The 13,502-nt window shown below is 37.4% G+C and overlaps 1 protein-coding gene across 2 annotated transcripts in view; it reads right to left on the bottom strand.

Annotated features, from left to right (window-relative positions):
* LOC150076031 (uncharacterized) overlaps nucleotides 1-13,502 on the bottom strand; it is a 403,417-nt gene that overhangs the window by 137,080 nt on the left and 252,835 nt on the right. For both annotated transcript variants that reach the window (XM_090387992.1, XM_090387994.1), the window contains one exon: nucleotides 6,874-7,063. In XM_090387992.1, coding sequence (XP_090244118.1) covers nucleotides 6,874-6,976 — 103 coding nt within the window. In that variant the 5' untranslated portion in view covers nucleotides 6,977-7,063. The remainder of the gene's footprint in view (nucleotides 1-6,873; nucleotides 7,064-13,502) is intronic.

The following is a 13,502-nucleotide window of genomic DNA, read 5'->3' as shown; positions in this document are numbered from 1 at the left end:
TAAGACGATTTGGATGCCTGCAAAGATTTTGTTCAAACCGCTGATGGCGAACCTGGTCTCCTAAACAGCATTACACCTTTTTTATTGTTTCCCAAGTTTAAATTGAGATTGAAAGGATGCCGATTTAATAGTGCTAATGGCATTCAGAATAATGTGACAGCAGAACTAAATACCATCACAGCAAACGAGTTTTCCAAGTACTTATAAATCTTGTAAGAACGCTGTCACAAGTGTTTTCCGTCCCTTGGGGACTATTTTGAGTGAGACAAGTAAGAAATATTTTCCTTATCCATATTTTTCCATATTTGAATTCAGCTTCATAGCTTTTTTGACGCACTATGTATATACGTAAAGCGTCTTCACAATGTCTGTCCGTCTATTGTCCATCCGCATATAACTCGACTTCCAGTAGATGAAATTTCAGAAAATTTTGTATATGGCTCTTTTAGGAGGATTCTGTTGAGAATTCTCATGGAATTTCATTAAAATTGGACCAATAGAAATCCGGCAACAATTACTTTTATATATTATTAGTTAATCAATTAATAATTAATTTGTAACAAGATAATTAGTTACTGTATTAATTTTCTCTTGTATTAATCACAGAAAAAGAAAAAAAATCAATTCATAAAACTCTAACGCACTCAAAATGTAACGTACTGCGACATTTATTAACTTGTTATATTTGGATTCTCTAAGGCATAAAAAACACAATCATAATTGTTCACTTGTCCATTGTGGTCTCATCAGGCCAGAGAATTTCATCAACCATTTCAGGTTTTTTTTCCTTCTCAAATTCCAATCTGCGGTCAGGATTAATTTTTTTCAGTGCGTGTAATAATGTGAGATGGTAAAACTTAAATTTTCAAAGTTTTGTTATTCCCTCGCGGCTATTCCTGGAAATTCCTTGATCAGAGAAGCGTCTTCTTCTTTGTGACTTTCTGGAACTGTTCATGATATTCTGCATTCTGTTCTTATCAGGCGAAATACAACTAAATTTGGTCTTCTTGAACTTGGAAGATCGTGGATGTTTCCAATTGCATCCACCTTGCCCACTACTTGGTTTTCCTCAAAAGCTTTCTCAAATTGCAAAGCAGTGTAACGTTCTTGATTTTTGAGTGGCCCCTTGATTATTTTAGGTTTTTTATTTGGTTGTTACCTTAGATGAGGATTTTATTATTGTCAAATAACCTAAAAGAAATGAACAGTCTATTATTTTGTATATTTACAAAATTTTTAAATATTTCATTAGAAATGTTTCCATTTCTACGAATAAACGTTTCCTTTATTTGATCCAATCAGTAAGGTAGGTCATTTCATTGTCCATAAGAACGTTTCGAGCTTAGTGGAATCGTGGTTTTAGGATATTTCATTGGCGTAATTATTCAGAGAGAAATGGATGTTATAACACAACTCAGAAATGAGCGAGTCTGGGGATGAGAAGTCCCGGACAGCTTAACAGTAAAATTCTGTGGAGGAAAAACGGGAGAGAGAAAGAGAGAGAGAGAGAGAGTCAAGTTTCCCACATGACTGCACAACAAAAATGTGCAGCGGAAGTATATTTATTACTGATAATGGACCAAAATTTGTTCTTAATGCCTACTAAGCAAAAGTAACAACGCCAAATATTTATGTTGGCCATATTTTCTGATCTAATAGCGATTAAGCCAAAGTATCTCAATAAATTTCATGTGGAAAATGGCCCATTACTGAAGCACTTCAGTTTTTCTTGGTAGATTCTTTGCGTCAAAATAAACAGGCTCATCCTTCTGAATAACCATACTGCTGTGGTAACTGTCAACGATATTTACTTTCTTTAGTTTGTTATTTATTAACGCGAAATTTTTCGATAAAAGAATTACATTCTTTCAATTTTTTACTTGCGTTTTGCCTGATTCTGAATGGACATTACCTATACATATTGGTTCCACAGAGATGGGTTACAAACAAAAAATCATACTTTCTATAGATGGTGAAACTTATTAAATTCCATTGACTTCGGGGGTAATGGATATGGGGTCCTTCAGCCAAGGAGAAGAACTCCTACCAATATATTCATCGAAATCTCAATTTGAATTTAGACTTTTCTTTAAATATTTAAATATTGCTGTTACTTATTAAAATTTTCATAAATCTGACAGACTCTTCCCAAAATATTTTTATATAGTTTGAAGAAAAAGAATCAGTCATTTTAAGAAAGCTTACTTGGGAAGTTTTATGGGCTAAGTAAACACATGTAATAAGATTATTCAATCTAGAATACTTTCAATGTACTTTCATAGGAAACCGAATATTTAAATGTGTTTTGGAAAGTTTTTCTTTTCAGACACGTACAGAATCTCACAGATGCCATATGCCCGATAGACGTCGCTGTGGTTGTTCCAATTGAATTCTTATTATCGTGTGCACCGTATCGCGAAGTGGAGAGTGTCCTGGTTTAGAGATTTGATTAACTTCTTTCTTGGATGGGCTGTTTTGTTATTCACGCGGCAGAATAACAAAGTCGTAGCGAATAAGCAGAGAGTGCATGCAATATTTATTTCGTCTTGGGGCTAAACACCGAATCTCCAATTTCCTTGTACGCAGAAGGTACTTCTGAAGCAGCTTTAATGGTGACCTTTTCACCCGGTGTTGTAACCCCGCGAGTACTTGAGAATGAAAGAGGATAAGCGAACTTATAATTAACTTAGTTTTTCTCGTTGCAATTAAATCGGGCCAAAAAAAGGAGAACGGAAAAAAAGGACTTTTAATCTTGACAATTATCAGTTTCTTTCTTTCGTCTTTATAACCTTCCTTTTCTTAGAAAATTGCAATTACAAAAAAGGGCGCTAATTTTATTGATCAAGTGAACGTAGTGATTCTGCAACTTGTCACTAAGTGGCACCACCTCTAGCCCTTGCTAACATTTGAAGACGTATAATGGAATACTGGCCTTCGTAGCCGAGTGGTCAAGAGAGGGAGTGAAATAGCACACGCTCTTTGAGTAGAGCGGGGTTCAAGCCCCTGATTGCTAAATATGGTCGAGTCGATTTGCCAATTCCGCACTAGACCAGCGTGGCAGATTATGGTCCATGTCCCTCAACATGAACCGTTTGAGAAGGCGTCCATCCTGTAGTGGATTGATAATGGCTACAGTTTACTTTTTTTTTAATAGAATATCCTTCACGGATTGAGTTGATATATAAGCAGACAGCATGGTATTGGCGTCGTTCTATTTACAATACCAAATGTTAACAAGCCAGAAGAACACGAGTTCTCTTGTTTACTGGAAAGGTTAACTATTTCATAGATCATAATTGGCTAATTATTGCTATGATTTTTTGTTTGACCGGGACATTACTAGTTTCAGCATGCTTGTCCCGGTGTCTCGAAAGGCATCGCATTTTTAGTGGTTTTACTTTTATAATATTTATTTAATTTATAAAATCATTATTGCCTATAAGTTTACAATAAAATTTTACAAGAAGGAAAGTAACTCTAAAATTTAATCCTTGAGGATCAAGTATTAACCATGGACTCATTGAGAGGGATCCCCCAAGGGAGTTCCTTATCAGCCGTAGTCTTTGCTACCAGTTTTATATATTTTTTTTAAATAAAAATCCGGGATTTGTCTCCTATGCCGTCCTCTTCACTTTGCATATACCATCCAACCTGAAATCTCCGTCTGTCAGTCCTAGCTGAGGAGGTAGCAAAAGTTTCTTCTGCCATCGAAAATTTTTATAATTATCTTACTTCCTCAACCTGAAACTGAATTCAACTAAAATTCAATACGTCAACTTCTCACTACCACCGAGACCTTCTCATCTACCATTTCCTGTCGAAGTACAATTAGGAATTTTCCTGGAATCTTTTTTTATACTCCAGACTTCACAACTCCCATAGAACATTTTAGTAGGGGAATTAGAAAAATCCTCTAGCTAACGATTAAAAATTATTTTAAAATATATAACTATTTATATATTTCTTCGAATCATGTATGCTTCCAACCTTTTGTGAATATCGGCTGCCTCTAATCTGAAACGTATCTTTGTTAAGAAATCTGGATTTTTAAGTGAGGCCTGCAAACATGGTAATTTTCTCGCTCTCCTGTGCAATTTGCAATTTGCAAATTGCACACGGCACATCGATTTGCAATGAGAAAAATTAACTTCATGGTGACAGGAAAATTAGACCACGTGAACCATTAGGGTTCACGTGGTCTAATTTTCCATTAGGGACCATTAGGGTTCCATCATCTTCCCCCGAAATACTTCGAAATCTGAACGGACTGGTAATATTTGATTGCCACTCACGAAACTCTGCAGCAGCTAATGAATAATCTTGATCGCGGTACAGATCAGTGGTCACAAAATAAAAGAATATAGGTAGATTCAGTTAAGAATAGTGTGTTCGTATAGAAATGCGAATTGCATTTACTGTTAACCTCATAACCAATCATTTGAATCTCTAATTTAAATATTGATTTGATATCTTTCCCTAAATAAAGGCCCCGCTGACCTCTGTTCTGGGGTGTCCCGGTTGGTCTTCTACATTCAACATGGGATTATTATTAAATTAATTTTATCGACTGCTCTCTTCCACGTAGGTGTCTGATGGCACCGGGGGTTTCCCCCATCTCTGCTGCACTGTTCCACGGTGCGATTTCCCTTTGCCCATGCTCAATACCATTAGTCATGCGCCACGTTTCTTAAGAGAGAGTGAGGTTATAAATGAAGAGTAGCCAATCTTTTCCTTCAGCGTGCCACATATGTTGGAAATGCATCACGTGTCCACCTTAGGGATGGATCCAGAACTACCCGAATCAATAACCGGAACCAAATGTTTTTTGATGTTAAGCACTTGTAATATAAAAAAACTTTTAAAAAATTTAAAGTTATAAAATACAACATCTGGATAAAGACGAAATTTAGACCAAAGAAGAATACGTCGAGCGGCTCAACTTTGACTACTCTTTTCTCCTTGGAATGCCCCTCGCTCGGCAATGGATCTCACAGAATAACTGAAATATTGCAAAATAAAATCCATTATTTTTCCACACTAACTCTGTTACTGCTACTTTGCAGTTACTTAAAATTTCTCATAACAATTAACCACTTCATAATCGTCGTCCGGACAATTGATTTGAGAGAAACACAATCCCTATTATTAACAGTCCTATCATTAAAGAGCCCTATTAATAACAATTGCTCAGTGCAGTAATGACCCGAACTACATCCTCCATTGGTAATAATACCATCTGTCTTCTGCTTCTGTCATTATCAAGGGCCATTTTCTCTGTTGTTAGCATCGGAATACAGCAAGCTTGGTTGGGCTTCCCGGTTCCACGTCGAGAAACTGGGCCACCGTGAACACAAGTTTGACCAACATTTTTCAATGGATTTAGTCTCCAAGGAATAAGAAGGTCAACCTATGAGTAATAATTCTAGTTTTGTCTGAAAAATGTGTTTTTAGTTTAAAGAACAACTCTACAATAAGGGATAAATGTAAAATTATTTTTCCGCACAGTTTTCATAAATTTTCAAATATTTGCGACAACTTCGATTCAGTTATCTTACAGAGGAAAAAAAGGGTTTCGTGTTATTTATGAAGCCAGTGACTGTTGTTTTCATGTCAAGATCAGAATCAGATTAAAAACGCATAAAAGTCCTCTTGGTGAGGGCGGGATGGGGCAGTTTGGTGGCAACTCAGCACGAGAGTTTTGTCACTCATTAAGATTTAAAGGAAACCATCATCAACAAAGCCTAGATAAGATAACGAGACAATGGGAGATAGCCAATATACCGGGAAAAAACTAGGTAACATAACAAGATCTTGTGACACTCCAGTATTAGTCAAGAAGATTGACGACCATCTAACATCATACTCTGTGGAAAGCCAGACAGGCAGCTAGTCACCAACTGCAAAAAGGCAAACGGCACAAGAGGATTGAAGCTTGCTTAGGACTTATTGCCAAACCCGATCAAATGTGTATATGATACCACCCTCTGTGAATGCACAGTTGCACAATCCTTATTGGCATCATTAATCAAATGGAAAGTTAGGGGAAGGTAATATTTCTCAGTTACTTTATGTTGCTTTGTAGGGATTTAGGCGCATGAGTAACTCAGGTCATATTGCTCAGCATAAATGTCTGTAAATTGCGTGGTCGGTTTGCTCTTTTACTTGACAGAAAACTCGGGCTTCCAGAAGGGAAAAAAAAAATTCTACTCTCGCTTGAGACCGACTAACTCGGCCACGTTGTGAAAAAGACTCACAAAAATTCCTCGCGTCATTGACGGGATTTGAACTCAGGTCTTTTCCACCCAATGTGGGGAGGACGGCGATTCTACCAACTGTGCTACCCACGAGGGCTCGTTCCTTTAGAAAAAGTTAAAGAAGGGCAAGTGGACGATAATTAAATGACAAAAAAGCGTCGAGTTTTTTAAGAACCTGGATACGAGAGCAGGCCTTACCCAAAACAAAACCATTTTAGATAAGTTCAAAATATATAAACTTTAAGAGTGTAAGTTAATCTATTTTGACTGTCCCATTATTTTTCTGAAGTTTGATTGCTTTTAAACAATAAGTTGTAATCTATTAGGAGCTGTATTGTTCTTGAGCGACTACAACGACCAACCCAGAAGCAGTAGTTCACACGGATGATATCTTGTCTTTATTGCAAGCGCCGAAACGAGAAAGTGAAACAAGTCCGCATGATTACACCAAAACACGCACCAACTCCCATCATTCTCTGTTAGATGGGATTCTTTCTGGGCGCGTGTATCTATTTTATGTCATTTACCAAGTACGTAATAACTTGGAGCACGGCATCTCTTAATTGTATCAAGGGAGCGCTCTTTGTTGAGAATGATTCAAAGAATGTGTTCTACTTACTTGCACATACGTGTAAGGCGCACATCAGCCACAGGGTCGTCCTGGGTAAGCATGGTCTAAACTGCTCGGAAGAACACACTTGCAGCATTTGTGTTAATTCCATCTGCTCTAAGCAACACTGAAAATTTTGAATCTTCGTTTAACAAAATCCTCGCATTCAGTGAACATCCTCGGCTATCATGGAATGCATCTGAAAAACAAACATACCATCATTTTGGATTAATAAATTATTTCATCAATGAATAAATTAAATGAACAGGCCTCTATCCATTTGTTTTATAAATTATTAGAAACTTCAGAAGTTTTCTCTAGGCGATTATTATTCGCTACAAACACACGAGCAAAAGAAATGGTATGTTACAATGCTGCATACATTCCCTACTTATCACCATCAACGTCAACGCTCTTCTCCCATCTGTGAGTGCAGATGATTAATCTCAGCGCCGAAATCGGCCGTACTCAGACGACATAATGATCCTTTGACAGTCATGTTGATGGCCTCTGCAGATTCAAACTTGTGACCCCGAAGTATCTCCTTCCGGAATGAACATAACGTAATCATCGAGGATAGGTCTTCAGAATAAAAAAGATGTGCCAGCACACACACAACCCCAGGTCAACAACTGTTGAACATCTTTATGCTTGTTGTTGTTGTTGCTGTAGTGGGGTTTTAGGAGCATCAAGGACTAAAGTCATATTGCTCCGTGTCTGTAAATTGAGTGTGTTCTGTGATCGATTTTCTGTTTTGCTGGACAAAAAACTTGAGTTTCCGGGAGAAAAAACTATCCTACCCTCGCCTGAGATCAACTAACTCAGCCACGTTGTGAAAAAGACCCATAAAAATTCCTCACGTCGTCGACTGGACTCGATCTCAGATCTTTTCCGCCCGGTGTGAGGAGGACGGAGATTCTACCAACTGTGCTACCCACGAGGACTCATCCTTATGCAATGGAATGCTCAACAGATGCAGAGGATACTTGCATCCTCTGCATGTATCAGGCGCAATGCAGATCGTCACTTATCACGTAACCATCTCTTGTAACATGTGCCACCTGTTGATAGGTGAAGAACATGAAGTACGTTACTATCAGGGCACTTTGATTGCATCATGTAGTCTTCTTTCTTGATGCCAAGGTAAGAATCCCTAATCCTTTCTTCAACAGGTTTTGTCATTCACGTATAATTTTTCATAGAAAACCTACTCTCATACACACTGCATAACGTGATGCAGTGGCAAAAGATTCTTGTAACTCTTATCGATTCGTCTTCTGTTGTATTTTACCATTCTATGGTTGAGTGGTAGATACCTATCTACCATTATTGTTTAATATATGTATCTTATATCATCAGCTCAATCTTCTGACTAGCTGTTTGTATAATGTATACAGTAAGTCTTCCAGTTGTATTTATTTTACCTATTTTGTGCTGTACACAGTTAAAATACGTTAAGAATAGTAATAATAAAGAAATAATCAAGTAATTAACTTACAGCTAATGGTCGGGTTTACTGTCCTTTAACAATGTCAATTGGCCAAATCTAAATATGAATTATTTTCTTTCGCTTTTAAAACCAGTAATGTACCAGTTTTTAAAAAGTGGTGTGCATTTTCTCGACTGTAACTTATTTATGGTTTTAGAAGATGTTTTTGACGTGTGGAATTCTGTTTTCGAGAAATGTGTTCGCAGGACTAAAAATTTCTCTTTGTCCTTGTGTAAATGTGGTTGACAGAAACGAATTTAGTATTGTGAACAAAAGCAGTTAAGTTTATTTTATTTAAAAATCTTTAAAAGTGGAAAAAAAAATCAACGTCCTAAAGCAGCTGCTCTTGGCATTAAAAAGGCTTTTGATCGTGTTTGGCATAAAGGTCTTCTAAATAAGCTCCCATAATATGGTTTGCCAACTGTTTTTTGTAATTGGGTATCCAGTTTTCTCTCTGACCGCTCGATATGGGTGATGATAGACGGCTCTCTGTGTGCTAACTTCTCAATTAATGTTGATGTTCCCCAAGGTTCAGTTCTTTCTCCCACTCATTTCCTTTTGTATATTAATGACCTTCTTTCATTGACCGGAAATCCTATCCATAGTTTTGCTGGTGATATCACATTGCATTCCACCTTCCAGTTTGTGAAACCTTGCCCTGCACAAACAGCTTCATCTTCTCGAATATCTACTACCAATTCATTAAATGTTGATCTCCAGGTAATTTTTAGTGAGGCAAAGCTAATTGATTTCAATCATTCTAAAACTCAGTCCTGTCTTACTAGCATTAGTAGTGGCATATGATGCAAGAAAGAAGCCCATTTCACCTATTCATTCGCGCCAAAAGTTTGTCCAGTTCTTCCTTGAATCTATTTAAGCTATCAACTTCCACAACGAAAGACAGAAGTTTGTTTCAGCTTATATCTTGAAAAAAAAAAAGGCTATTTCTGCTCCTACGCTTATCTTCGATGACACTCAGATTTCTAGACACGATCTGAGGACTTACTTAACAAGTACAGGGCAATGTTGGGAAAAAGTTGCGAGTTAGGTTTGAATTTGAAAGGGTCTGCAATTCTGCACAGACACGATAGAAGGGAATATATGTTAACAGCCTCGTCAATCTCTCTCTCTCCCCAAAACAACCTCTCTCAGGCTTCTTCATTCCATTCAAAAGAGGGTAGTTGAGTTAATTAATGACATCTATAACAAAGCCTCTCCACTTTCTGTTTCATAGACGTTCTGTTTCTGCTGCACGCCTTTTCTACAGATACATCCATGGGCATTTTTCTTCTGAATTAGCGTCTATAATTCTCCCTCTCTTCTTTCCAAACCAGTCTGAACACGTGCAGCAACCAGTCAACATCCATTTACTGTCCAACTTCAAACTAACAGAACCAACTCTTCTTCTTCTTCTTCCTGATTTATTTCTTCAATTTCCGTTTTCTGGAACAACCTCCCTTCACACGTATTTCCTGGAAATTGCAATCTACAAAAATTCAAGTCTAATGTCAACAAGTATCTTCTTTCATCTTCTGAACCTTCACCCACGCACGGTACTAAGTGAACGTCCCTATCTAGTTGATCTTATATTTACTATAACTAGGCCAAGCCTGTAATAGTGATATGGAGCAGTAGTTCATACACAGTACATTTTAGTTTTCCTTTGTTAATATTTACAGTGCTGCCCCATAATTACTAATAGCCTAGTGTGCAATTGTGTACACTACTGGAAAAAAAAAATGTAGACACGCCCATCAATCATCAAACCTATTTTAAACTTCTTTTTATGTCTTCTTTCAGCGTGCGTGATCCTAGTTCCAATAGCTTTTTACGAACTTTCAGGCCAAAGTTTGTGTGAAAGGTTAGTTCATTCAACCATCATTTATTTGTAAGGAAGCGCTCAGAAGATGACATTTTCTTTAAGCGCATAACATGTGGGCCACTCCTGTCGAAAGATCGAAAATGACGCGATGGACATTACTTGCGGTATTGTGAAGAACTGACGTGTTTTCAACATTTCTTTTTTTTTTCCCTTTGCGGACCCTAAATCGGTTCCCGTTAAATCGTGTTATCCTAATCACTCGGCACGCGAGGATGACTCCATCTGAGACGCTAACAAAGCGAACAATGACAAGCTTCAAGTAGCTGGCGGAGCTGAAAGCGAATAATAGATTGGTGGACACAGAAAGTCATCGTTAGATCAACTCTAGTGGTGACCTTGGAAAGTCGATAGACACGAGGAGATAAAATAAAACATTGCCGGAGAGTTGTGATTGAGTGGGTTGCGAAAAAGAAACAGGGCTGTTAAGAAAGAAATTGAGATTAAGGTAGAAACGAACGAAAAGTGAAAAGTTCTGACAGCGTCAGGAAAAAGAGGATTACGGTGATGGATGGTGTGTGAAATAAAGGGGGGAGTACATAAATTCCCTACAGCTGATTTCCTATAGAATACACGTGGTCAGGCTGCTGTTTGGGAATATATTTCGAGCTTAATCCAGAGTAAAATAGGTCCAAGTTTGGAAACAGAATTTACTTTTAATAGAAGCGAAGATTCACACCCCTTTTGATCACTCCCATTTTTGAAGCATGTCTCCATCCAAGAAAGTTGTGACAACGGTGATGAATGAAGAGTCTAATAGACTGAATCAGTTACTGAGCTTTCTTGAATAAATGATTCCTTAGTCGCCAGGATGGAGAATGTAACTTAAGAGAATCAATTTGTAGCTGTAAAGAACTAGAATTGATGACGTGAGAGATAAAAGAAAGTGACTGATGGGTCTAAAGAAAAAGTTTTCAACTTTGAAATTTTTCAAAGAGCTTTTGGAACACATCTTTGGTTTCATCGTTCAAACTTCAAAAAACTAATCATCAGATCATGAAAAAACTAATTACGATCTTGAAAGATCAAAATATTCGAAGTATTTATGGGGCAATGTAAACTCTCCATAATCCTTTATCCTGCCAATAATAAATGATTGGTAAATTACTGAAAAATTTCAGATAATGACGTTAGATGGCATTTGCTTCATGAAATGGGAGAATACAAAAATATAGTTAGGGAAGGTTAAGAGTGATTTTAATATAATAATTACCTTAATAGAATACAAAAAGCTTTTTCCGCTGTTTAGCATATGGTGCCATCTACAAGACACCAACACGAATTATCAAATAAATGAGGCCATAAAAAGCTTTCAGATATTGAACTGGTTTGTACATTTTTATTAAGTAAAGCTTCAAAGTTATTTGCATATTTATTTATTTATTTATTCTGTTTAATCAAATGCAAGTCACCCTGGAACTGCATGGAATCCTAGAAGGTGTATCATAAGTTAATGAACAATACGAATCAAGAAAACGAAACTGTTTATACCGAACGTCCACTGTGGCCCCTACAATGTGCGTAGAACTAAGTTTTACCTTTCTTCACACGATTCTTAGAAGTGGAGATATTTTTTGTTTCCTAAAAGATTTTTCTCTTATAGGTATGAACTCTGCAAATGTTGTCAAGGTCAGTTTGAAGCTAATTGGTAAGTTTAACTGGATTAGCGAAACATGCCTCGAAATGAATTAAGTTGATTCTCTTTGAGTGGAGCTGAGGCGAAATTCGACCTGAGGTCTTTGCAGAACTTAACTTCTCCAACAGCGAAGGAAACGCTGAGGGCATCCAGTCGGCGTCTAAACGGTTTGTCGAGTGTTAAGAGGTTTCCTGTAGTGATGATTTTCTTCCAGGGGAGCACAAAACGTAGAGAATTTAAAGTGAGATAGAAAGAGAAGGTGTTTTGTACATTCACTGATCCATCGGGCGATCCAATATTCAATTCCCAAAAACTGATCGAGGTAGGTACTTGGGTCGAACGATCAGATAACTGAAGAATAAAGCACAACACACAACTTTCTATGTACTGTGTAATGAGCTTGTAGTTTGCGAATCCGGTCAAAGCGTGTATGCCTGTGTGTGTTAAGTGCCGAAGGAATTGAGGATATGAGGCGTAAGCATATTGTGTCTGTTAATTGCGTGTATTTTGTAGTCAATTTGTTTGTTTGCAGGAGAACAAACCATGCTATCCAGGCCTGAGACCGGTTAAGTCAGCAACGTTGTGATAAATGCCCACAAGAATTCCTCGCGCCATTGACGAGATTCGAATCTAGGCGTTTTCAGCTCGGTGTGGAGAGAACGATGATTACATTCACTGTGCAACCCGCGAGGGTCGATTCTGTTCAACCCTTGATGGGCACTCTGAAGTGATGCAAGGTTGTTTGCCTTTACGTTTCTGAAGCGTGGAAGGAAGAAGAGGTTCTTATTCCAGATGATGCATAAATCTTGTGAGATTTAACCTTTTCCACGTTTGTGATAATGGGAATATCATTTCCCCTTCCTCTATTTTGTGACCATCATCTTTGCGGGTTTAGAAATATTAATTTCGATTCCCATCATATGAAGGTAGCCCATGAAATTTTGAACTTCTTCAGAAGCGATGTTTTTCCTGCCTTGAATCTTTAGAATGGTTGAACAGCTTTATGTCATCTGCATAGTTAAGAATATTTGTATTTGTAATAAGGAAAGGCTCCACTGCCATAAAAAGGAATAGCAGGGACGATATTCCCCTAGAGGGATCCCTCTCTAGATAGAAAATTTCTGTGATACTGCTCATGAGAAACATGGGCAGTCCTTTTAACAAAATATTCTTTCAACATGATCAGGAGGATTCTGGAATTCTGCGGCGATTTACCATTATTGTTAGCATCATTTGTTACCATAATTTTATCAGAATCGAGCTTTGACGTTAAAATAATAATGCAGTGACTTAAAATTTTACTGCCATCTTGTTCTCTTTCTACTTGACAGAACAGGCACAATCTGCTATGCCTATGATATTAAATGGTAATGGAAATAAAATTGAGGACTACGTGGTAGATATAAAGGACGCAGTCAGAAACTACAGAACTATCTCAGAAACTTTCGTCAGATAAACCCGTCTACATACATCTGTATGGTATTTTCATTAAAACTGCAGCCTGCCTGAGCACAAATTTCTTTTGGAGGACCTAAAATACTATATGTCGATAATCAATAATGACGGTGGTATTGTCACTAAACAAGTCTTCAGTGAATATATCGATAAACTCCAATTCAGATTCTGCCAGTTGC

The sequence above is a fragment of the Mastigoproctus giganteus genome, chromosome 13, assembly GCF_048544385.1.
Source record: "Mastigoproctus giganteus isolate SK-2022 chromosome 13, ASM4854438v1, whole genome shotgun sequence".
NCBI lineage: Eukaryota > Metazoa > Arthropoda > Arachnida > Uropygi > Thelyphonidae > Mastigoproctus > Mastigoproctus giganteus.
This window is presented reverse-complemented; position numbering and strand designations above follow the sequence as displayed.